Below are 24,949 nucleotides of genomic sequence, written 5' to 3'. Positions count from 1 at the left end.
TGGATGTGTTTGATCAAGGTAACATAAAGCTATTTGTTTCCAAAACCATGTAAAACACTTGCTTTAGTAACTGTAAGATATGTAGGATTGTCTGTGTTATTGCTGTTTTAGCAGGATTTTTTTTTCCATGTCACATGTAACTCTTAGTTTTCTTTCTCAAAAGCACCTGCTTTTTTTTCTTTCCTGGATAAAATAAAGGTTAAATAAAGAAAATAAAAATAAAGCAGTTTAGTAAAAAGGTGTTTAAACATTGAAAACCTAAGCAGTTGTTAGGTTTTAGAGTTGTAGCTCCTTGCTCTCTCAAATTCTAATGCAAATATTGAAATCATTTCTTTCATTTACATGAAAAGAACTTCTCAAAATTCTATGGTAGAGTTGCAAATAAAAGAAGATTCACAATTGAAAAATTAGCAGGAAAAGCAAATATGACTTCATAAGTACAGTATGACTCCAAAGCCATGTATTTAGAATTGTCCGGTAACTAAAATTGTTCCTTATTTTGTTCTACCAAAGGAGACTGCATTAAGAACGGCACACAAATGTAAAACACGACTGTAACACATTTGGGGATCAAAGCATGAGTCCAAACTTCACTGAAGTCCCAATACCATGAATGCAGCACCAGTTTGGAGTGACTCCTGTTCTTTAAAAATATATATTTTTCTCAGTCTTGTATCTGCAGGTTCGTGCAGCCTGAGGTAAGTGGGTTAATGAATGGATGGATATAACATAAATCAAAGCTGTTCCAAGTGAGAATTGGTTTGTCAGTCAAAAAACAATGTTGTCTGCCTCACCTATCAACACAAAAACATACAACTGCAATATGTGCAACACCTGGCTGGATTGGAATGAATCACTCGTAACCAATCATGTCAATTCAAGCCTCCTATTGAAAGTCAATTGACAGGAAGATACAGAGAAGATCCGAGGTCAGGATTTGAAGCAAAAGGAATTAGACGCATATTCCAACAGAAATAGAGACAGTGGAATGACCCAGTTTCCAAAGTAGGTCACAGGATCATCCATCCGTCCATCCATCCAATAGTTGTATCTGTTACATCCTGTGTAGAGCTGTTGGCGAGGAGGATGACCCGACCAGATCTGGGCTTACTCGAGGCAATATATTGAATAATCACAGTACAGTCGCACAGAGTTAATAAGTGCTCAGTTCAGATGTCTTCACTAGGTCATCTTGTGCATTCCTAAATTTGAAGTTTCATCTCATAATTGTTAGTTCATCTCGATTTTAGTAGTCTCCCTTTAGAGAAAGGGAACGGTCTTGAATATTAAATACAACTTGGGAAGAAAAATCAAGAAAAAGTAACTATTGCCTGATCAAAAATCTAAATGTGATTGTTGCTGTAGGGGAGAAAAAGCAGCAACTAAATGCTGTTTTCAAAATGACATAATCAGGACTATCGAGCTTTCGTAAAATGTATTATACGGACGTAATAATGCAATTATACTGGTGACGTGAGCCGCGGGTTTTAAGGCGGGTCAAAAATCCTATGTTCTTGAGTGAATCTGCTTTCCGGAGGGATTTAAATTGTCTTACTTGCCACACATGTCAACAAGCACAAATGTCACGGTCAGAGTGGTGCGGATCTTCTCGAGCTCTCTAAATCTGCTGTAATACTCACCTTGTTCTCATGCCATCCCTGACAACACACACTCTCATCAACACCTACCACTCAACACGAGACTTCGACTGTTGCACGCACTGCTGATATGTAAAAAATGTAAAAAAAATGTAAACAAATTGCTAGCATACACATCTTTTCAACATAATTACTGTCTACTGCAGAAACAAAGGCATCAAAAGTTGATTTTTTTTGCAAAAAAAAAGCTCGCCACAACATGTTTCAATGCATTTTTGTGCACTTTTTTTTTAAAAATTAAAGCTTTATTTGATGCATGAATATGTCAGTCAAATGAAGATTATCCTCATATTAATCGTCTCTGCGGAAATCCACTCAATGTCTTAACCTCATTAGCTGATAGTTTTAATTACTGCTCAAAAAGGGTTTTTAGCCTGGAGTTTCACGGCACACCAGGGCTGTGACATGAATGTTAGTTAATCCTCTCAGGGATCACTGAAGCAAAGGTATAAAAGCTAAACTCAGGTGTGACAGATTGGTCAGCCCAGGAGGTTACAGGTGACAAGAAACCCCAACGGCGGAGATCCTCCTTGTGTGATCAGAATGGCAGAGGAGTGGGGAAAACAAGTCTTTGCTGCAAGGCGACATGAAGACACAACGAGAGGCTCTGCATTTACCTACACAAACAGCAATCACACCAGAGGTATAGTATTATCACCCTGTACTTTAAATATTTCAACTATTGATAGATGATAACAAGAATATTACATAGAAAAAAGAAGGAAATATTAAATTATGGAGTAGCTTGATATTTTGATTAACATCAAATAACAGTTTTTAGATTAATGAAAAAGTTTGATGTCGCAAAGTGTGCTAGATCATGAGTTTAAACGTTGCATTGCTTTGTGTCCCCAGATCCCTTTGAGGGTCCTAACTACCACATTGCTCCTCGATGGGTCTACAACGTTGCCACAGTTTGGATGTTTTTCGTGGTGGTTCTATCTGTCTTCACCAATGGCCTGGTCTTGGTGGCCACAGCAAAGTTCAAGAAACTGCGTCACCCACTGAACTGGATTTTGGTCAATCTTGCCATAGCTGACCTCGGAGAGACGGTTTTCGCCAGCACCATCAGTGTGTGCAACCAGTTCTTTGGTTACTTCATTCTGGGACACCCCATGTGTGTGTTTGAGGGCTACACCGTCTCCACTTGTGGTAAGCGGTTGCATGTTCTGTTGAGAGGAGGCTTTGTGTTACTTTAGACACTGAAGGACATGTCACTGATTATCTTTCTTCATTCAGGTATTGCTGCTCTTTGGTCTCTGACCATTATCTCCTGGGAAAGATGGGTAGTTGTGTGCAAGCCTTTTGGAAATGTCAAGTTTGATGCCAAATGGGCCACAGCTGGAATCGTCTTCTCCTGGGTCTGGGCAGCAGTTTGGTGTGCTCCTCCTGTCTTTGGATGGAGCAGGTAATCTGCTTTTCCATTTCTTGGATTTCTTCCTTGTCTTAAATCATTAGAGTGGGTGAACTTTGACGTCTTCTTTCATCAGGTACTGGCCTCATGGACTGAAAACCTCCTGTGGACCTGATGTGTTCAGTGGAAGTGAAGACCCTGGAGTGCAGTCCTACATGATTGTTCTCATGCTCACATGCTGCATCCTTCCCCTGGCTATCATCATCCTGTGTTACCTTGCTGTGTGGCTGGCTATCCGCGCTGTAAGTTTGGAGGAGTGTCTATATTCAGATGAGATTGATGAAAACCCAGCAGAATCTGACCTGTTTGATGTTTGGACTACAGGTTGCAATGCAGCAGAAGGAATCAGAGTCAACCCAGAAGGCTGAAAAGGAAGTGTCCAGGATGGTGGTGGTCATGATCCTTGCTTACTGTGTGTGCTGGGGACCCTACACCTTCTTCGCCTGCTTCGCTGCGGCCAACCCCGGATATGCCTTCCATCCTCTGGCTGCTGCCATGCCTGCATATTTTGCAAAGAGCGCCACAATTTACAATCCTGTCATCTATGTCTTCATGAACAGACAGGTGTGTACAGCATGACCACTGCAGGCATAAATCTAACATACCGTGAAACTAACTTTTTTGTGTTATTTCTTTCAGTTCCGCACATGCATCATGCAGCTCTTTGGCAAACAGGTGGATGATGGATCTGAAGTTTCCACATCAAAGACAGAGGTCTCCTCTGTGGCTCCTGCATAAACCTGTCAAAACATACTTTGACCTGTACAGTAAAAATGAATTGTTTTTTTTTCGTACAAATAGTTTAATGGCAAATAAAAAAAAAAGAAAAAAAATACAACTGCAGAGAGGGAATGTATCATAATGAACGTATGGATTAAAGACGTTTTTTTGAATTGAATGTAAAATAAAAAGCATTCTATAATTTTTGCTTTGTTTCTCCTTCTTTAAGAACACACCAAATAAAAGCAGGAGTTAATCGTGTTTTCAGACTGATTCTAGATTATTAATTATTATTTAATTGAACAAGAACACCATACAGTAATTATGCTTTCATGCATTTAGATTAATTCAGAACAATCCTGTTTAGTCTGGATTAATAAATCCACGAAGCAGTTGACCCCTAATCAGAGGTTCAGCTCCTGCTTTCAACACCCAGGTGTTGAAGTGTCCTTGGAAAGACACCAAACTCCACATTCCTCTTGGTGGCTGATGTTGAGACAGTGTAAGCAACTCCCTTCAGTGTGTGAGTGTGTGTGGGTATACACCAATTACCATAAAATACATCATTATATCCAATCTGACACCAATGAGGTCAAATGAAATTGACAGAATTATGGAAAGAGCTTTATTTATTAAGCTAAAGTTTGCTATCCGATAAGAATCTTGAAGAATGTCTGCAAAACTGGCTAAAGAAAACATTAGTTTAATCTGGACACTACATTTACTTATGCCTTTCAAAAAAAACAAGCATTAAATAATAAAATGTTAAAAACAGCAAGGTGCATTTGTAAAAGAAAGACTTCTAAATGAAATTTAAAGTCTATAAAACAATATCCTATAGGGATAAATATACATTTTTCACAGATGAGAACTTCATTCCAAATCCTTTAACTAATAATGCAAGAAACTGTTATTAAATCGATACAAGTAACGTCGACTGATTTGTTATCAGCTTGAATGATCAATCAGAAAGTATGTTAAAGGTGTTACAAATCAAAGAATATGAAGATTTTTCTCTACATTTGAAGTAAACATTCGACTGTTAAAAATGTAAAAAAATCTTGAAAGTAATATAAAGATGAAGGAAATAAAATACATAAAAGAAACAACAAGTGAAAGAATGTAATGTTTGGAAAAAGAACTGTTGAAATAGTTGGAAATGAGTAATCGACCTGCTACAAAATGTAGGGAAACCTCAGACACACTAAAAAGTGAGTCTCGTCTCAGCTTTAACAAAATGTGTTTATGTGTGAGTCGGAAACCTAGAACAAACGTCATTAAAATATATTTCAAAAATACAGTGAATCAATCATTTTTAATAGGTATGATATCAAGCCATGTGTTTTTAAATAATAAGATAGGTTATTTATCATCTGTACCAGATTTTCAAAAATGGTTCTTAGCGTTAGCCCTGCCTGCTGATCACATGAGATGTTTAACGAAATGTTAAAGAGGAAAGTGTCTCAAAACAGGAAACTGAAAAAGAATGAGAAAGGGAGGCTGGTAAAAAGTTTAAGTACAAGAACAACTTAAAAGAAGTTCGGGTTCCATGTTTTTTTTTTTTTTTTTAACTGTACCTGCCAATCAAAAAGCTACAGCAGTTGGGGAGAATACCAAAATTTCTGCTTTATTTTGTGTTCCATCAAAAACAGAAAACCCATGAAGTTTAAAAATGTATAGGAAGTGAGTAGTTTCCAATTTAATAATGAATAACAAACGTCATCATCAGGATCTCTTTAGTGAAACCGCACACCTTTTTTTTCTTTTTAATAAAGTACCATTACCCATAAAAATGTATTTGTATCTGTTTTATTAGGGCTTGATCACATCTTTGTTATCAAGAGAGTTAACTATGGAACAAAAGTGTAAACAAGTTTTGTTTGTGGTCCTTTTTTTCCCCTCAAGGCATCTAATTTACTTAAATCCTGGGGCGATATGCCTTATAATTGGAGTTTTGTGGTGATCAGAAACGCTTGACAAGCCAAAAAACAAACAGCTTGAGACCAACTTTAGCTGATTTTAAGAGCTTCCTGTAATATAACTCAGCATTTTATGACTGTTTTGTCATGTAGAGAAAACATGCAAAGTAAAGTCTAATTCCAGCAGCCTTAAAAGACCTGCATTAATCAGTGTGTTTTACTTATACTGAAAATGTTACTTGTGCTTGACCTATCCTAAAGTCCCGCAGTGAGGGAGCCTGGCCAGTCCATGTTCACCACGCTCGTGGGGGACCTCCACTTATCTTAAGAATCCTCCTCTTAGGTGGCGGTTAGTGGCCCCTGCCTTGCTCTCTATTGGTTGACTGGAGCGTGGGGCAGGTCTCCCTGTATTTAGACCAGCAAAGCTGACAGCTTTGACAGCTAATCAAAGGTAACCTTACCAAGTTCAACAGAAAAAAGTACAATAATTATTCAATAAATGTCCTGAAAAATTGTATTTTCATTTCCTGTCTTAGATCATTCACAAATCAAAACTAAAAATTTGAATAATCCTTCAATATTTGAGGTTTTATTGTAAATATTGACCTTTCATTTGGGCAGATATTATTCTAGCGGTTTCTATTTTAGCTGATGTTATTTGCACGTATTTTAAGTGCAATCAAGCACAAGAACGGATAGAAATTCATGTTTGCCACATTAAATACCTTCAGCAAAGACCCACATCGCTGCATTGACCGTACACATTTTAATCACTTCCCAGGATACATTTGCTTGTTGTTTTACAGAATATTTTAGGGGATAAATGTAAAAACAGGAATGGTTTTGCTCAGCCAAAATGTTGAGAGTAGCTATCGAGCCAAATATTTTCAGCTTTCAAAATAAAAGCAGCCAAGTAAAAATGTTAATCTCTCAGCAAAAATATTATATAACATTAGATGGAAATAGTCCCTTTCATATTTTTGGCAACAGTTTTCAACTAATTTGACCATTTTTAACCTTTATTTTCCCGGAGACTAGACCCCAAAGCAAAGGGGAGTGACGTTAAAACCACATTACAATAGGGAAAGGTTTTACTTTAATGTCAGACACGCTGGAATTGTTTGACTTTTGTTCTGTTTAAAATGACTATGTGAGCGTGGGAATTTTGGCAACTTTTAATTAGTCAGATAAAAACTTCAGCAGCTCCACGTCTCATAGCCAAAGATAATGCTAGCGCTGGCAACAAGCAGAATTAAATGAAGTACTACTCATAATCTTTGTCTAACTTTAACCGGGTTTTGAGAGAGAAATGATCCCCGATTCCTTTAATATCATTCATGACGTGAAAAGGGTCAATTGTAACAATAAAATCTGTCTCACACAAGAGGCCTTCAGCTCTTATCTGTTTCCTCAGCTGCTGGACACAGGGCAAAAAAGTTATTTTTCTGAAACTTTTTAAACTTGTAATAAATTTGAATTGTCCTAAATTCATTTACTTTGGATTCGGCCATAACTGAACGTAGCAAGTAAGAAAGCTCCTGTTTGGCTTAGTTTCCATCCTCATGGCACCTGAACCTTTAAACTGGAAGAGATTGGTAATTCTTCTTGACCCAATTGGATCTGAACCAAAACACATAAACGGAATACCAAAGTGTGTCGTGCTTAGGAGTGGAAAGGAGGTAATGAGACTACAGTCATTTTACTGCAAATTTTTAAATGTTTGCTGTTGAACCAAAAATAAGAAAAATATATCTGACTTAAAAATAATTTCCTTTCCTTTGATTTCCTGCGGTTTTATTGTCTGCTTGGGTTTTTATACTTTTTTTTCTTCCTACACAGTAATACATCATGTTTGCTGCCTTAAGCTTCATCTGAATTAAGGTTTTTTTTAATATGTTGATTCCATGCTGTCACATTCAAAGTAAAGTGCATTTGATAAATAGAAACTCAGAGATGAACCTGAAGTTACCTCACTAAGCCATTAATCTCTGAGAATGCAGGTTAGAAGTAAAAAAACTGTCCTAAAACATAAACGCAAATGTTTACAAGACAAAGAAAAACCAGAGAGATGTTACAACTTAACTAACTTACAGACAGAATTTGTCAAAACCTTCATGAAGTGTAGCTGAGCTCTCCGATGTGTCTTTTATACGTTTGAGCTTTTACATTGACATGGAGCTGTTGTTGTATGGTTCAATTTGGAAAAAGTTATTCATCCGACTGCGCTAAGAAAGAAAGTAAAGAACATCGGATTTCAAGCATTTAGTTTTTTTCTTTTTAATGAACACTAATTATCTAATTGGTATGCTTGGTGTGCATCAGTAAATCAACATGCCGACCCTGGAATGAGGACAAAAATGTAAAACAGTCTTGTTTCAATGCAAGAAAGATTCATGAGGAATGTTTTCCTATGCTCACCAGCAGTGATTCTGTCTGCGTGAGAAACGTTTTTTGTGCTTTTAGACCATTACTTCTCAAGCTTGCCGAGCGTTCCGTGTTCTCCCTCCAGAGGGAACTGTTCAGAAACACAAAGCAAGATGGGAAAACAGCATTACACAACTTTCTGTTGATCACTTATCAAGTTAGCCAAGGACGGTGAACCTGTTTGGACGTCAGAGTGACCTGGAAAAAAGGCTGCCACAACCTTTTTTTTTTTTTTTAAATCCCATCTTGACCGAGTTAACAAACTTTGTGTTTGGGTGGAACGTTGTACGGCCCAAACCACCTTCAGCCGGGACAAAACGCGAGACTCCTCGGATGTTCACCAACATTCAAAGACGGAGTTACATCACCTCCTTCTCTTTTCACCTTTCTCCACTGACTTCCAGCTCATTTAAAAATGATTTAGAGCTATTTATCTTACTCTTTGGTTCAGCAGTGGCTGTTTTAAAGACACGTGTTTCATTGACTAATGGTTATTTTTCTTTTATTTAATTTTTTTAAATTTGTTTATTATGGATCCCCATTAACGGCAACACACAGCTGCAGCTCTTCCTGGGGTCCACGTTTATTTTTTACAAAATTTTCCTAAATAGAGAAATATGAGTATATATTTGTTAAAGTCACCAAATTTTACTAATATTGTCCACATGGTTTTTAAGTTACTGTAGCTCATGAAAGTATATTGACAGCTCTGTAAATAGATTTTATTGAATGTTGTATTTGATTTGGGGTTGAAATTGTGTTCTTACAAAATAAAAACTGTCAACTGGTTAAAAAAACAATCAAATAAACTCAGGTGAGCAGCATTTTCTTTCACTGAACATTTAAAATTAAATATGGTCAAACTTGATCTTCACAGACTTTCAAAATCTAGTCCAAAAATAAATTTTTTCTAGCGCTGCAATGTAGTACATTTTTTTTCTGATTGGTTAAGTAGAAATAACATGTGAAATGTATTGATTGTGCTCAAATTATTGTTTGAAAGAAACACAAGCTTTATTTTCCAATATCTATTATTCACAGAAAACTCATAGACAAAGGAAGAAACCTGCTCTTATCTCAGCTTTCACTATTTAGTTTTTGGATCTGTCCTTGCTCTCTTTATCTTTTTACCTGCAGATTTAATGAATCTGGCTGACTGACCACATTCTTCTCATCATTACATGTGCACCAAATATAAACCATCTGGTCTCAACCGTCTATAATCACCCAAATCCCCCAATGTGATTCCCCATCATGTCCAGCTGTGTTTCTTTCCTGAATCAAACCTACTTATCACTTCCCCGTTTTACCTCAGCAACGTTTCTATTAAAGTTCCTGCACACCTGTTTCCATCTCCCTCCAGAAGATCTATTATTTTTCTAGCTCACATATAAACTTTGAGGCATAACCACAAATTCACCATCACACCTTCAACTTCACCCTCATCACCCTATCTGACACTCAGAACATTTACTGCAATCAAACAACTCCTCCCACGCTTCTCTTTCCAGCCAAATAATAAAAATAGTCAGTAATGAATTTTCATTTATACAATAAATTGTTTTTTTTTTTCTGCGTTTACTTTCATTTTTTGTAAATATTGTTGGTGACAGCGATTCTGTCATCAAATGCAATCACAGTAGAGACCTCCGATAAAACAACTTTAACTTCTTACCAAAGGTTCCCATTCTCTGAAACCAGAATGTGCTCCTGCTTCCTGACACCCGTACCATATGCACAGTGACGTGAGCTGCAGGCTCACAGGTGGGTCAAAAACCCTGTGTTCTCAGGTGAATCTTCTTTCCGGAGGGATTAGAAGTGTCTCACTTTTGTCTCTTGCCAACAAGTGTGACTGCAACAGCAACTGTGCCGCGGATCTCCTCTTGTCCTCTAAATCTGCTCTAATACCGTCTGTGCTCCCATGTCACCGACAGTCCACACATACACCTGATGCAGTAACGTCAAACGGGTGAATTCACACCATTGTTCACTTTATCACAGTTCTCAAAAATGATGATGGAAACTTTCTTTAATTTGAGACCAAAATTTACCTTTAACGACAAGTATTGTCCTCACAGGAAAAATGTGACACCGAAACATAAATGAATGGTTTAGTCAAAGGTCTTACAGCTTACCTGCATAATAACTCCGCGCACGGAAATCCACTCAGTGTCTTAACCTCATTAGCTGATAGTTTTAATTACTGTTCAAAATAAGTTTTTTGCTTCACCTTGAGGTTTCACAGCCAAGCTAATCCTATCAGAGATCACAGAAGCAAAGGTATAAAAGCTAAAGTAACACATTGGTCAGCCCAGGAAGTTACAGGTGACAAGAAACTTCAACAGCAAAGATCCTCCTTGTGTGATCAGAATGGCAGAGGAGTGGGGAAAACAAGTCTTTGCTGCAAGGCGAAATGAAGACACAACGAGAGGCTCTGCATTTACCTACACAAACAGCAATCACACCAAAGGTATAGTATCATCACTTCATCTTATGAATAATTCCATAAACAGGTTGAGGAAAGAAGAGACTGGCAAAACAAGGAAATGATTAGTTGTGGAGTTGTCCTTAAACGTTGCATTGGTTTGTGTTCCCAGATCCCTTTGAGGGTCCTAACTACCACATTGCTCCTCGATGGGTCTACAACGTTGCCACAGTTTGGATGTTTATTGTGGTGGTTCTATCCGTCTTCACCAATGGCCTGGTCTTGGTGGCCACAGCAAAGTTCAAGAAACTGCGTCACCCACTGAACTGGATTTTGGTCAATCTTGCCATAGCTGACCTCGGAGAGACGGTTTTCGCCAGCACCATCAGTGTGTGCAACCAGTTCTTTGGTTACTTCATTCTGGGACACCCCATGTGTGTGTTTGAGGGCTATACCGTCTCCACTTGTGGTAAGCGGTTGCATGTTCTGTTGAGAGGAGGCTTTGTGTTACTTTAGACACTGAAGGACATGTCACTGATTATCTTTCTTCATTCAGGTATTGCTGCTCTTTGGTCTCTGACCATTATCTCCTGGGAAAGATGGGTAGTTGTGTGCAAGCCTTTTGGAAATGTCAAGTTTGATGCCAAATGGGCCACAGCTGGAATCGTCTTCTCCTGGGTCTGGTCAGCAGTTTGGTGTGCTCCTCCCGTCTTTGGATGGAGCAGGTAATCTGCTTTTCCATTTCTTGGATTTCTTCCTTGTCATGAACGAGTCTTGAATCGTTAGAATGGGTGAACTTTGACGTCTTCTTTCATCAGGTACTGGCCTCATGGACTGAAAACCTCCTGTGGACCTGATGTGTTCAGTGGAAGTGAAGACCCTGGAGTGCAGTCCTACATGATTGTTCTCATGCTCACATGCTGCATCCTTCCCCTGGCTATCATCATCCTGTGTTACCTTGCTGTGTGGCTGGCTATCCGCGCTGTAAGTTTGGAGGAGTGTCTATATTCAGATGAGATTGATGAAAACCCAGCAGAATCTGACCTGTTTGATGTTTGGACTACAGGTTGCAATGCAGCAGAAGGAATCAGAGTCAACCCAGAAGGCTGAAAAGGAAGTGTCCAGGATGGTGGTGGTCATGATCCTTGCTTACTGTGTGTGCTGGGGACCCTACACCTTCTTCGCCTGCTTCGCTGCGGCCAACCCCGGATATGCCTTCCATCCTCTGGCTGCTGCCATGCCTGCATATTTTGCAAAGAGCGCCACAATTTACAATCCTGTCATCTATGTCTTCATGAACAGACAGGTGTGTACAGCATGACTGCTGCAGGCATAAATCTAACATACCGTGAAACTAACTTTTTTGTTTTATTTCTTTCAGTTCCGCACATGCATCATGCAGCTCTTTGGCAAACAGGTGGATGATGGATCTGAAGTTTCCACATCAAAGACAGAGGTCTCCTCTGTGGCTCCTGCATAAACCTCTTTGTCCTCATTTTGGGAAAACACACCTTGACCTGTACAGTGATTATGCATTGGTTTATTTGTCTTTTTGTATAAATAGCTTCATGGCAAATGTAAAAATGTAAAAAAAAAACCAATATACATTAAATGAATGCATCTCAACAACTTATGGAATTGTCTTTTTTCGCCAATATTTAAGATTTAATGATGTAAAAGATATATAAGAAATGGTGAATGGCACACTGCATTAGGGCTGAACTATTTGACAAAAAAATAAACATAAAACAGCTGATCTTTAACTGTTTCTCTGACATAATGCAACATTTTATCAAAAACTATTTTCCTCAAATTTACAGAAATTATTTCAAAAGATTTGTTGTAAAACATTCAGTAAAATTTTAAACCTTGCAGTACAGTTTACACTTTATACCACTTAAGACATCATATTTCACAAGAGTGGATCAAAAGCAAATCTGGCGATCTGCTGCTTTCTCATCAAAAATAAATCTCGAAAGCTGTTGTTAATTGAATCATGTACAGAATTTTGAATTATATTTGAGAAGTTCAAATACCAAAAAAACAATTCACGATAATAACATAATTTTAGCAGCCTACGTGGTAGTTATAATGACTATTGCTGTTTTAAATGCAATACTTTAAATTCATTTCCTCCTGATTTCACACAAAAAGCACCTCATAAGTTCAAGCACTGTTTGATCCTCTCAGACAGATTTTTCCATGTGGCTGAGTGATGTACTGAAAGTAGGCCATCTGAAACCACTTATTCGGTTCCAAAGTCTAATTGGTCTCAAAGTATGGATTAGATGGTTGCTAATGCCTGATCTGCCTGCAGAGGTGCAGACATGGAATTTGGCTGTGAGTTTAAAAAGGAACAGAGACTGTTTTAGTCACAACCTAGTGAACATTTCAATGTGGGCTCAATATGGTTTGCCTTTGGGCTAAATTGGTTTGCTCCAGGTGGGCTTGTCCAGGGGTTCTTTGGTGGCCCCATCTGTGTTTGCCCTCACTGGCCTGAGTGGACACTTAGTGGTCTGGCTCGCTTACTCGCTACGCTATCCGCGGGGCAGCTTGTTAGCCTAGGGAACCAAACCACTGAGTCTCCACCTAAGCCAATGTAGACAAACACAGATGGGGCCACCATGGGACCCGCGGACAAACCCAAATGGGGCCCACCAATTCAGCCCAAAGGTAAACCATATTGGGCCCACACTGAAATGTTTGCTTGGAAGTAGTACAGTTCTTTTGCTCCATATGGCGGCCATGGTGCAGCAGTAGGGCAGTCAACCTCTGATCGGAAGATTGAAGGTTTGATTCATGCCAGTGTGTCAAAGTGTCCTCAGCAAAGACACTGAACCCCAAATTGGCTCTGGTGGAAGGTTGGCGCCAGTGTTTGGGAGCAGAGCGTTTTGCAACTTTAGTAATAACTTTGTACTTTCTTGGACTGGCCATTTCAACTACTCATTAAACACCTATTCCATTGAAAATTGGGTTTTTGGTGTTTTTGGTGGGCCAAAGTCTCCTTTCTCCTTGCCAGTTCTGATGCATCTATTGGCAGACAAATAGATTACCGTATTTTTCGGACTATAAGTCGCACCGGAGTATAAGTCGCAGGGGCCAAAAAATGCATAATGAAGAAGAAAAAACCATACATAAGTCGCACCGGAGTATAAGTCGCATTTTTTTCAAGTAATTTATTTTACAAACTGGTTGAAAAAAACGATATTACATCATCCTGGAAGGTAAGTTATAACATTCATAAGTGAATAGAAAACAGCCTGAATATGTGTCAACACATATTCACATATTAGCATCATGAAAAAAACGAAAAGGTGTAGCATTTATATAACATAACAGTTTTATTTAACTATAGCCTCAAGAACTCATCAACTTTGTATCTTTACTTTAATTAATTGCACGCAATCTCACTCCATATCACTAAATCCCTTAAATTCTTCGTCCTCTGTGTCACGTCTGAATAACTAAAGTAAATAAAGTAATTGCATAGATCACCATAAGAGGGCACTCTAGACTTACGGTCCACATCTCATCATTAAAAATTCGTATATAAGTCGCACTGGAGTATAAGTCGCAGGGACTTTCAATCTATGAAAAAAACCGCGACTTATAGTCCGGAAAATACGGTAATTAGTGTCTTCATTTTCCACGTTTGAGCTGGCATCTGGCTCAAAAGTGTGTGGTGAGATAGCTTTCATTCTTTTTGTTATGCTAATTTTAGGTTGGGGTTGTTAGGAGTTGTAAACTAACGACAGGAGAAAATATAACTGTAAACATAGGAATGCTATGATTTTAACGAAGACTTACTTCCTTGCTAACAGCCCACAACCTAGAAGCAAACTTCTAATGAAAACAGCAGAAAATATGTCTAAAATAACGACACAGGCTTTTTGATTTTGGATAAAAACTGCATTAATAATCATAATTAAAAGACCACTGGGAACAATTTCTGAGTATTTATTTATTCAAACCATGATGGATCAGGAGCAGATGAAAACCCGCCTTTTGAAAGACTCAATTGTAATGCAGAAACTTAAATGGGCAGGCCAATGTCTTCCTGCTCCGCTCCATTCTGATGCATCCATGTCAGGAAGAGAAAATGGGATTGATCTCCTGGTTCAATGTGAAAATCTTTCCAATATTATTCGCCAGTCATATCCTGGGCAAACATTACGTTTTTGAAGCCAATTTGACTAAAAAACAATAATCTAAGTTTGTTTTACAAGATTACCTTTTGAACTGTCTCCAAACATAATAAAATGCTAGCAAATCTATTAAATTCCAGTATCAGTTGAAAGTTGGCTTGACGGCTTTCAGTTCTTCGAGGTAGTTTCCTACGGAGCAGCCGGACTTGAAAGAAGCACCAGTGTGCTAGATTAAGCTAATGCACCAGCTTTGCTTGAGCTCTGCTTTCTCGAGTAAACTGCCAGTTCAGAGGGCTTACGGATTACGGAGCAAATGTGCCAGACACAGATAGGTTAATTAATTTCATGGAATAACCTTAGGCGTTCCTTTAATCTCATTGGTTTTCATGAGGTGCTCAGGGGGCACATACAGTAATATATATGCGAAAATTACAAATCCAGAGGAACCAGTTGCATTTTGTTAAATAATAACTTAAGTGGTGAAAATGTTGAACTTTTTGCAAGATGCAGGTAAGAACAAATATCAATAATGTCATTTTTTTAAAAGGCTCTATAACTTTGAGCACCCAGAGAAGATTATTTTTTTTCTTAAAATGCTAAAATATAACTTTATTTATCAGTAAGATGAAAGAAAATGAGAGATGTAAAAGTACATAGAAAGGTAGAACGGTTTCCACTGAAAAGACATCGACACAACATCAGATGTTGAACGTAAATACCTCAAAGGTTTAGTAAATCGGGACAAATAATTGCCCAAACCGAAGGAGACCATATTTTTTTTTAGATTCTCAAGATCTTCCAACCCTGAGAAAAAGAGAAGTAAAACTACCACTGTCACCCTATGAAAATTGCTGTATTGACAAAAACATTCTCAAAAATCACTTTTATCAGCTCTGTAATCTGAGACTGTGAATTTGTGGGTTCAACTTCATGGCCACATCTTTCCAAAGACTTTGATATATTGTTATTTTTTGGCAGAAGAGTTTAAGGTGGGACTTCCCCACCAAGGATCACCTATAAGCCCATTCTTGTTTGCTTCAGTAATGATTTCCGATTAATTTAAACAGGAATATCTGCGTACCATGGTGTTCGCTGATGATGTTGTGATCTGTAGTGAGAGTAAAGAGTTTTTGGGGAAGGAAAGTGTGAGAAAGAGGTTAATCAGAATATAATTAACTATCAGAATAAAAATAATGTATAGAAGACTGTGGTGAGAGGAACTAAAGATGTTCATTTACAGACAGTGGCTCTGAGATAAAGACAGGAGGGAGAGCTGGAAGTAGCAGAGGGGAAAATGTCTCTCGGACTGATGACGATTCATAGGATCAGGAATGAATCCATCAGGGGAACGGCTCAGACTATGTTAGATAAATGCAGATCCAGATGATTTTGACACATTCAGTGAATGAACAGGGTAAACATTTATTGAACTCACTAAAACTAAATTTCTAAAGCTTGAGACATTTTTTTAACATTACTTTGAATTAAAACAGGCAGGGATATTATTTCAGAATAAATCAACTTTAACCTTAAATAACTTTCAATATTTTACTCTCCATAAAAATATATTTGCCAAAATTATATTAGTTAAGAAAAGATAAGACAAGATAACATCAGGCAATAAATACATACATACAATAAAATAAAATGATCTAGAGGGCCAGATATAATTACCCAGAGGGCCAGATCCGGCCGCCTGGCCGATGTCTAAAATATATATTTTAAATTGAATGATGTAAAAGTAGATTTTTTATTTTTAACCACACTGGAAGTAAGTAATTTTCTTGCTCAATAAGGAGGTTAAATTTAGCCCAAACTTGTTGAAGAATAATGAAGTTAAAAAAAAAAAAGGCAAAAATAATATGGGCCTTGCATATTTTCAGAGGACACCAATCTCTATTTGATTGAAAAAAATAGATGTTTATCTCAGGATGTTCCAGTTTAATTTTATCTTGTGTTTTAGACGTTTAGACGTGAAAATTAATTTGAAATGTTTGCACTGAACGCTTTTATTTTGACATTCAGCATTCAGGCGGAAGTTGTATTTTACATCAACGCATGCGCGACACGACTCTCTCCTGCAAACACGTGAGCTAAAGTCATGTCCAAAGCAAGTATGTGGATGTATTTTGGCTAAATGTTTGTGGTTTGTATCTATTGTGGACGAGTTTAACTGGATTATATTTTTGTGTTTTGATATTTCAGAACAAAAACGGGCCAAACGTCTTGGTTTCCTCGGAAATCTTAAGGTTAGTTTACAAAAGTAGCTAGCTCTAATGGTCGCCAACTCATTTCTTTATTCGTTTTTGAGCTATAAAATGGCTTTAAAGCGTTTTATTGGGTTGTCTTTTGTCAAAACCCGCGTTCTAGCTTACAAATGATCTTGAATAAATTTTTAACAGCAATACACTATCTAGGTATAAATAAACTTCTTGTAAATTTACTATATTTCTCTAAATGTTTATTTACTGAAACTTCTGGTTGTGTGAAAATACAATCTCTACTCAAGTTAAGCATGTCATACGATGTTTAGACGAGTTAAAACAAAAAAGCGATTAAAAACCACTGAAAAACTGTACAGTGTTTCTGATTTTGTCTGTTTTTGTTAGACTAAAGATGCACAAAAGGATCCTGGCCATGGGAGGACAAAAACATCAGCTGTTCAACAAACGAAAGACTCCAGAAATCCAGAAGAAGTCAGGAAGCAAAGAGTGAGTATCTCTGTTAAAGTTGATGAAGTCTGCTGTATGTTTAAGACATGGTGTGTGGTACTGTTTGTTTTGACTTAATTTATGCTTTCTTTAGTGAATCCTCCTGTATCATTACAAGTCTTTTACGTGTTTGGCAAACACTATAATAATAAGAAGGTTGTTCTTTATTTTCTTCCTGTTAAAATTTATAAATGAATGTTTTTGAACTGTAATAAGAAGGATGTTTAATTTCAATTGTATCTATAGAACACTTACCCTGTTGCAGAACACCCAAGTGATTTACACTAAATAAATGAATAATAAAAATAATTCACCTGATCTAGCTCATCAGCAGTGACCAGAACAGAGTCTGCTGGAGATCAACATGACAATTTTTCCTTAGGAGAAAATCCAGGCCGTAAGCTAAAATATATGCATTGCTCTTGGACTATTAGATAAAAACTGTACATAATTTAGCATACTTTGGACGCACAAAATCTGACGGTGTCCCTCTTAAGACAGAGCTTAAAGCACAGTTTATACCTCACAGCGATCAGCCATCGTATCCACAACCATTTTTGTTATACTTAATTACTGATATAGTTTTTATGAATATTAAATCTGAAAGATTTCCTATGTTATGTCTTCTCTCACCAGCTTCAGAATCTGCAGGAAAAGCAAAAGTTGTCAAGAGAACGTGAGATGATGAAGAGGAGGAACTTGCAGAGCTTTCAGGAGGACATTCTGCTCAGACAAAGAGAGTTTGAACAGAAGGTACGAGTGACCGGTTACTGTCACTGCTGCTGGTGTAACTGCGTACTGCAGCCAGTGTGGAATAGTGTCTCTGTGTTTACATTCACAGGAGACAGAGATGAGGAGTTTGGAAAAGCATGTAAATTTTGAGAATGAAAATTCAAGAAAGGCATATTACAGAGAGTTTAAAAAGGTATGTTTAGTCTGAGTCTTACTTCCCTCTGTAAATGTTAAATTTCTGAATGATCCTTCAGTCATTTTATATACCAGGTAATTAATTGGATTCTTATTTTTAAGGTTGTAGAAGCATCTGATGTGATTTTAGAGGTGTTGGATGCTCGTGACCCTCTGGGGTGCAGATGTCCTCAGGTGGAACAGGCAGTCATCCAGAGTGGAACCAACAAGAAGATAGTATTGGTGCTAAATAAGATTGGTAAGAAGGAATAAAGTAGGACAAAGTTTTGCTAGTTTTGTTAAATCTTCACCAGTTTGCTTTGATTATAGATTTGGTGTCAAAGGAAATTGTGGAGAAGTGGATTAAGTATCTTCGGAACGAGTTTCCTACTGTGGCTTTTAAAGCATCTACTCAGCAGCAAGCAAAGAACTTGGTAAGTTCTGATAATTTTACATTTTGAGTACCTTAAAAAGACAGAAAAAAGGTGAACCAATATGCACTCCTTTGTGCAGAAACGCAGTAATGTGTCGGTGACCCAGGCCACCTCAGACCTTCTCAGCAGCAGTGCATGTGTTGGAGCTGACTGCCTGATGAGGTTACTCGGTAATTATTGTCGTAACCAGGACATCAAGACTGCCATCACTGTCGGTGTTGTGGGTAAGAACCTTTTTTTTTTGTGTGTGTGTAAGAGTCAACCTGGTTGCAGACAGCAAGATGTCGCCCAGACATCGCTAGCTTGAGCAGGAAGTCTTTTTTTTCCCCGTTTTAACCTCTAAACTTTTTACCCTGGAGATGTCTGTCAAAACTTACTACAGTATTTTCTGGAGTATAAGTTGCAGAAAATTATCAAATAATTGACAAAATGAATCATCCACTCTAATAAAAATTGTGTTTATAAGTTTTTAACATGTTCATGTAGCATCTTTCTTTTAAAAATTAAAGAAAATTAAGCTTATAATTGCCTTTCTGGGTATTTTTTTATTCAAATCGTTAGAAGCTAAACAAAACGTATGTTCAATCATTTTTGTGCCACCACTAATGTAAGCTAGCGGGATAGAGTGTAAACAGAGGGATGATGGGAAACGAGTGCAGGTTTACTCCCTCAGAGGTGAATTTCTAACCAACTCCTGCTGCTCTGCAGAAGTCCTAGAAAACAAGTCAAGTTTTTGATTTTGGCTAAAAACAGCACGATCATAAGTAAACGACCACCTGCTTTTAAACTGCAGGAGCTTTAAAGAAATGTCTTCGCATATGTTCCACAGGTTTTCCAAATGTGGGAAAGAGCAGTTTAATCAACAGCCTGAAGCGAGCACGAGCATGTCACGTTGGAGCCACTCCGGGTGTCACAAAGTAAGTCTGCAACACTAACCTGCTGCTCCCTGAGCTTTTTACCATTTCAGTGCTGTTAAATAATTTATAACAAAATGCTCACCATCTTACCCAAAACAAACTGTGATTTAAGAGATACATTTGACCTGATCCTATACTTTAAAGAACATTTAGAAAGACTTCTGCTTAAGTTAAAAGACAAACTCTGAAAATGGAGAGTAAAATGCTAACTTTTGCAATGTTTAGTTTAAAATATTTTGGATGTATACTTTAGATATTTTTAGATCCAACATGAAGACAAATCCCTCAGCTCTGGAACTACTATTTCTGTCTTTCTTAGTTTTAAGACAGTCTTCTTTTGTTTGGGTTGGGCTCATTTCAAAGTAGAACGATATTTGTTGGCTCACCTATTGAGGTCACAGAGCTGAGGATTCATCAGACAGACACCAGTCAATAGAAAGACAGACAACACTCATTTCTGCTCAGTTTCGAATCAAAAATTGGTTAAAATAAAGTTCTTCCTGGATTAGTTGTCACAAGTATTTGACCATTTATGCACGAGTAATGCCAGGATATGTAAAAATGTTTCCTGTATGGTGATAATAATATTATGAGCTAGGAAGGGCTTTTAAAGTTTTTATTATTTCAGAGACATCTCTAAGTATTCCATATGATAAACTAGTCCTTGTTTGATTTTTATGTTTTTTTGACCAAATGTTCAACTTTCACTAGTCAAACTGGCTCGAGGAGACGGATATAAATGAAGATAGATATACATTTAAACTCATTAGAAAATATACAAATGTAGATTTTTCTCAATTATTAAAGCTTCTTGCTTAAATTTATGTTTTTTCTCTGCAAATTAATTTGTTTTAAAGTAAAGATCTGTTTGTTTTGCCAACTTTTTTTAAATTTCAGATGCCTTCAAGAAGTACATTTGGACAAACACATTAAACTTCTCGACTGCCCTGGCATCGTCATGGCGACGTCAACAAGTGATGCGGTGATGATCCTTCGTAACTGTGTGAAGATTGAACAGCTCGTCGATCCTCTGCCGCCTGTTGAGGCCATCCTGCGGCGATGCAACAAAGCCCAGGTAAAACACGTCACCCGGCCAACAGTCGGAATGCTGCAGATGAATCACAACAAGTGGCTCGACTTCCCCCCTGTTGATCACAGATCATGGAGCATTATGGGGTTCCCGACTTTCAGACGGCTTCAGAGTTCTTGGCAGTGCTCGCCAGGCGTCAAGGCAAATTAAGGAAAGGAGGACTGCCAGACACAGACAAAGCAGCTAAGAGTGTCTTGATGGACTGGACAGGGTGGGTTAGAAAGGCTGCAGTAGGAAAATGTAGTTTTTCAAAGACACTAGTTTTACTGTTTTTGTTTGCTTTTGTTTCTTTCTAGTGGACGCATCACTTACTTCACACACCCTCCTGAGACGCACACTCTCCCCACTCACGTCAGTGCTGAGATCGTGACAGAGATGGGAAAAGCATTCAACTGGGATGAGCTGGAAGAAGGAAATCAGGAAGTTCTTGCAGGTAAACGTCTGAAGCTGTGGACTTCTACTTTATATCTTTGCAGCACAAAGGTGGATCGTTACTTAGGTGATTCGATTCACAAATCAAGCTCAACAATCCCCAGATCAAACCACGATTCTTACTATTAAACATGTTTTTTTTTACAGTTCAGATATGTTTGTCTTTTACTGGATGTATGAAAATGAAAATTATCTGTGCTAAATCACCATAATTTGTACTTTTTTTTTTAGACCAGAAAACACAAATATTTAGATTTAAAGAAATGGCATTTGTCATTTTAAACAATCTCCCACAAAAAAAAATGTTTTGGGTCGACTCCCTCATCATCCCTAGCACTAAACAAATAAGAAAAAAATAATGAATTCATTTTCAAGAAACTAGAAAACACTCTGTCCTTTCATCTGAACTGACAAGTGTTTCCAACAGAAGATAGGTTTTTACAAACTGACTTTTTTTCATGTTGATGAAAACTTAAAAACTCCCACTACTTTAGATGAGTGTTTTTAAAGAGACGTTCTGGTACGCCCTCTCCACCATGCAAACAGCCATACACACGATGTCACATTATTGTTAGCTAGATTTTTGTAATACTTGTAAATTCATCATTATTACATTTTTATTCAAATTGCAGACTATTTAACTCCTAATACACACTCTCTAACATACCCTAAATTCTAGATCGTTCACGTGATCATCAGGAATCAGCTGATTCTGTGGCGGAAAAAAGCAGCTTTTCATGTCCGATTTGTACCAACATGCCACATTTCTAAAGCATTGGATCTCATTGCAAAGCAGGCATGAAAAGCCAATTTTCCTCGCTTTAAAATCAGCTGATAATCACTTAATTACTGTGCAGCGCTGCATATCAACACAAGGCTGTTTTCTCCACTCCAGAATCCACTGGAATTATGTTAATTGTGTCAGCTGTTGAAGAGTCAAAGGAATGTAAACACTAAAGCTAAATCTACAATGTTAAAAGATTAAAGAAAATTATGTATTTTTTTCAAAACTTTTTTCAATAAACTGAACTTTGGTTTCATATTTTTCAACTACAAAAACACATTGGATAGTTTAACTTTAAATTTAGGAAGCTTCACTGACATTTTATTCTGAAGATTTCTTTACTTCCAATGACAGTAGTGCTGCAAAAGCATCGGTTATCACGTCTGTCTTTGTTCATAAGGCAATTCAGAGACTTTCCCAGCACGGTGAGCTTCAGTCCAGCTGCAGGAGCTGCATCTGAATGACAGCCTCTACCTCTGCGATGTCTCAGTGTCTCTATGACTCAGTTTGAAGACTTGCTGTCCCGCTTAAGTCTGATAGAGGAAAAATAAGAATACAATTAGATGACCTTTTTTTTATTATCTTGATGAAAATAAGAAAAATACCATTAAGTTCAGGAGGCTCGAGCCTCCTGAACAACATTAAAGATACAATCAATGAAATTCATCACAGTGTTCATGAAAACTAAATCTAGAAAGGGAGGTTAAAAAGGAGTTTTAGTACTAAACTGTATGTAAATTTATTTCTAAGGTTTGAAATATAAGGAAACTAAAACACTACGTGGGATCTATGTTCAGTTTTTTTTTTTTTTCCAAAAAGCAGAGTTCTTTGATTGAGATCATCTTGAATTTGTCATATTTTGCGACTTCTTTAAGTCCGAATGTGGATGAATTTTGTTTAAATTCAGAGTCCTCTTGCCCTGATGTCCAAATGGGCTTCTGCATGGAATCCAGTGGAATGACACAAGGCGATCCCGAGGACTCACACTTTGGTCTACAGATGGAGGGAGACTCAGGAGAAGTCCCAACAGCAGAAACTGAATTCATGGAAGATGATCAAGATCCAGAGGTGAGAAATCACATTGTTCTCTCAGCATGTTATCGCTAAAACTGTTATTTTGAGAAATTCTGCTTCTACTTATGTTTTTCTGCTCTGCTAAATTTTATTAGTTTGGACCGATGACGGTGGAGATCAAATCACAGAAGGTGAACCGTTCACCTGTGAGTGAAGCAGCTCCGCGGGCTCCAGATTTGGAGGACATTTTTGAAGTAGATCCTTTACAGCAGGGCCATGCACTGCAGGCTGCCAACAAGAAGAGGAAGAAAAAGCAAAAAAGAGCTGGTTTGTATCAATATGGTGCTAATATTATAATACTGCACATCATTTCATCTGTGCTTTGTTAAAACTATATGGTACTTAAATTGCCTTTTACTTAAACTAGTAATAAATAAATACATTTCCGTAAGCTCAATATGTTAATGTTAACTCCAAAAGCTTTTAAACAACATTTTTAAAAGCTGTTCTTTAGTTATACAAATAATTTCAAACATGAAATTGTATATATTTTTAAACAATTCTTGTTTTTTTATAGGTTTATAAAAAGGGTTTAAGAAGTAATGAAACAAATACATGTTTTATTTGGTGTTTCAAAAGAGAAATAGGCTCTTTAAGGAGGAAAAGTAAACTACCTAAAAAACAGTGGTCTTAAGATTTATCTGTAACCCACCCCCCTGTAAATTAATTACCTTAGCAAATGTAATTTGAGCTTTTCAGGTAAAGACATGTTTGAATGGGGGTGTTATAAACATTTCTGGGCTTTGGGGCTTCAGGAATGCAGTGGATTATTTAGATCACACATATTTTGCTTTATTTGACCAGATAAAACATCACCGAGATGAAAATGCTTTGATTCCATATTTTCACTCTAAAGCTTTGTCCACACTGCTCCCAACAACGTGTGTTCAAGCGACCACTTCCAGTGAAAATTATGTAAACGCACGTAAATGTGCTTCTCAGGCTTCCGTGTTCTCGTACAAAACATACAGCCATTGAATGAACTTGAACCAGGTCGAACTCTGACCAGTCAGAGACTTCAGTTTGGTTTTGACATATTGATCGCGTCCCTCTTCATTGATATGACTGTTTGAAAATTGATCATGGAGTAGAAATTAATAATTGTAGTTTGTGCCCAGCCGTAATTATATGTATTCTACAATGAACACCTGGCTAAATGTTCAAGGACCCACATTTACCCAATCATGCATCACATGCCCAGTTGTGTAGCTTTAAAAGGACTTGATTGTCTGGAAATATATTAGTTAAATGGCCGCAATCGGTTGCAGTCATGAACTTTCAATCTTGCACTTGTGTATGTTCATTTGGACCCAAAAAAATGTGTACACATTTCAAAATGTAGTTTTTAAGCACATTTTTGAACCAATGAGTCATGTAGGCTGGAGACGCTACGCTAGCCTGTCCAAGATATGCATAGAGCAACGGCATGTTGGATAGGGCTCATGATGTAATCCATTCATTGGTAGAAAGGTTGTACGATAACAAGAAGCATCCGACCAGCGCCTTTCCCGACTCAACATCCAACTTTGTGTACGCAACAAGCTATTATAACGACTTCCTTATATGTCTCATTGGTTTGAAGATTTATGATCGTTATATAATGAAGTAGTAAAACTAGTAGTTTAAACTAGGAAGGTGATTTAACTTTGGGTTATGGTGTAATCTAGTTTTGAGTGAGAAGCAATCCATTGCTGGAACTAAACAATTGTTTTTGCCTTTTATGTTTTTTTTCTCTACAGATAAAATTGCCACAAAGCTCTCGGATAGTCTTACAGCTGCCATGGATTTCTCATTGTCAGATCTTTAATTGTTTTCTAAACAACTGCTTAAATTAAGGGACAGCGAGAGGTTATAAAAATAAACACTTTAAAACCTTGTCTGTGTTTTGTCTTGCTT

The 24,949-nt window shown here is 37.5% G+C and overlaps 3 protein-coding genes across 3 annotated transcripts; all 3 read left to right on the top strand.

The window, feature by feature from the left end:
• Positions 1 to 2,125: 2,125 nt before the first annotated feature.
• Positions 2,126 to 3,905, top strand: opn1lw1 (opsin 1 (cone pigments), long-wave-sensitive, 1). The gene is made up of 6 exons (XM_024269264.2): positions 2,126 to 2,301; positions 2,514 to 2,810; positions 2,898 to 3,066; positions 3,149 to 3,314; positions 3,397 to 3,636; positions 3,712 to 3,905. The coding sequence occupies exons 1-6, from the start codon at positions 2,202 to 2,204 to the stop codon at positions 3,808 to 3,810; spliced, it is 1,071 nt and encodes a 356-aa protein (XP_024125032.1). The 5' UTR covers positions 2,126 to 2,201; the 3' UTR covers positions 3,811 to 3,905.
• Positions 3,906 to 10,433: 6,528 nt separating this feature from the next.
• LOC112144632 (red-sensitive opsin) lies at positions 10,434 to 12,189 on the top strand. Its single transcript, XM_024269265.2, has 6 exons — positions 10,434 to 10,605; positions 10,733 to 11,029; positions 11,117 to 11,285; positions 11,379 to 11,544; positions 11,627 to 11,866; positions 11,942 to 12,189. The coding sequence occupies exons 1-6, from the start codon at positions 10,506 to 10,508 to the stop codon at positions 12,038 to 12,040; spliced, it is 1,071 nt and encodes a 356-aa protein (XP_024125033.1). The 5' UTR covers positions 10,434 to 10,505; the 3' UTR covers positions 12,041 to 12,189.
• A 4,472-nt stretch (positions 12,190 to 16,661) lies between these two features.
• Positions 16,662 to 24,929, top strand: gnl3l (guanine nucleotide binding protein-like 3 (nucleolar)-like). The gene is made up of 15 exons (XM_024271180.2): positions 16,662 to 16,819; positions 16,911 to 16,954; positions 17,315 to 17,416; positions 18,053 to 18,169; positions 18,258 to 18,341; positions 18,446 to 18,581; positions 18,653 to 18,756; positions 18,836 to 18,980; positions 19,586 to 19,673; positions 20,571 to 20,748; positions 20,832 to 20,974; positions 21,060 to 21,196; positions 22,887 to 23,047; positions 23,149 to 23,320; positions 24,793 to 24,929. The coding sequence occupies exons 1-15, from the start codon at positions 16,807 to 16,809 to the stop codon at positions 24,858 to 24,860; spliced, it is 1,692 nt and encodes a 563-aa protein (XP_024126948.1). The 5' UTR covers positions 16,662 to 16,806; the 3' UTR covers positions 24,861 to 24,929.
• Positions 24,930 to 24,949: the final 20 nt, after the last annotated feature.

This window comes from Oryzias melastigma, linkage group LG5, assembly GCF_002922805.2.
Source record: "Oryzias melastigma strain HK-1 linkage group LG5, ASM292280v2, whole genome shotgun sequence".
NCBI lineage: Eukaryota > Metazoa > Chordata > Actinopteri > Beloniformes > Adrianichthyidae > Oryzias > Oryzias melastigma.
The sequence above is the reverse complement of the archived record's forward strand: the minus strand, read 5'-3'. Positions and strand labels throughout refer to the sequence as shown.

Bases quoted from the DNA above. Each gene is read 5' to 3' on its own strand.
- LOC112144632 (XM_024269265.2), top strand. From the start codon at position 10,506: ATGGCAGAGGAGTGGGGAAAACAAGTCTTTGCTGCAAGGCGAAATGAA. The intron at 11,030-11,116 runs GTAAGCGGTTGC...TTCTTCATTCAG, and splicing joins CTATACCGTCTCCACTTGTG to GTATTGCTGCTCTTTGGTCT. The intron at 11,286-11,378 runs GTAATCTGCTTT...TTCTTTCATCAG, and splicing joins CCCGTCTTTGGATGGAGCAG to GTACTGGCCTCATGGACTGA.
- gnl3l (XM_024271180.2), top strand. The intron at 21,197-22,886 runs GTAAACGTCTGA...GTTTAAATTCAG, and splicing joins AAATCAGGAAGTTCTTGCAG to AGTCCTCTTGCCCTGATGTC. The intron at 23,048-23,148 runs GTGAGAAATCAC...AAATTTTATTAG, and splicing joins AAGATGATCAAGATCCAGAG to TTTGGACCGATGACGGTGGA.
- opn1lw1 (XM_024269264.2), top strand. From the start codon at position 2,202: ATGGCAGAGGAGTGGGGAAAACAAGTCTTTGCTGCAAGGCGACATGAA. The intron at 3,315-3,396 runs GTAAGTTTGGAG...TTTGGACTACAG, and splicing joins TGTGGCTGGCTATCCGCGCT to GTTGCAATGCAGCAGAAGGA. The intron at 3,637-3,711 runs GTGTGTACAGCA...TATTTCTTTCAG, and splicing joins ATGTCTTCATGAACAGACAG to TTCCGCACATGCATCATGCA.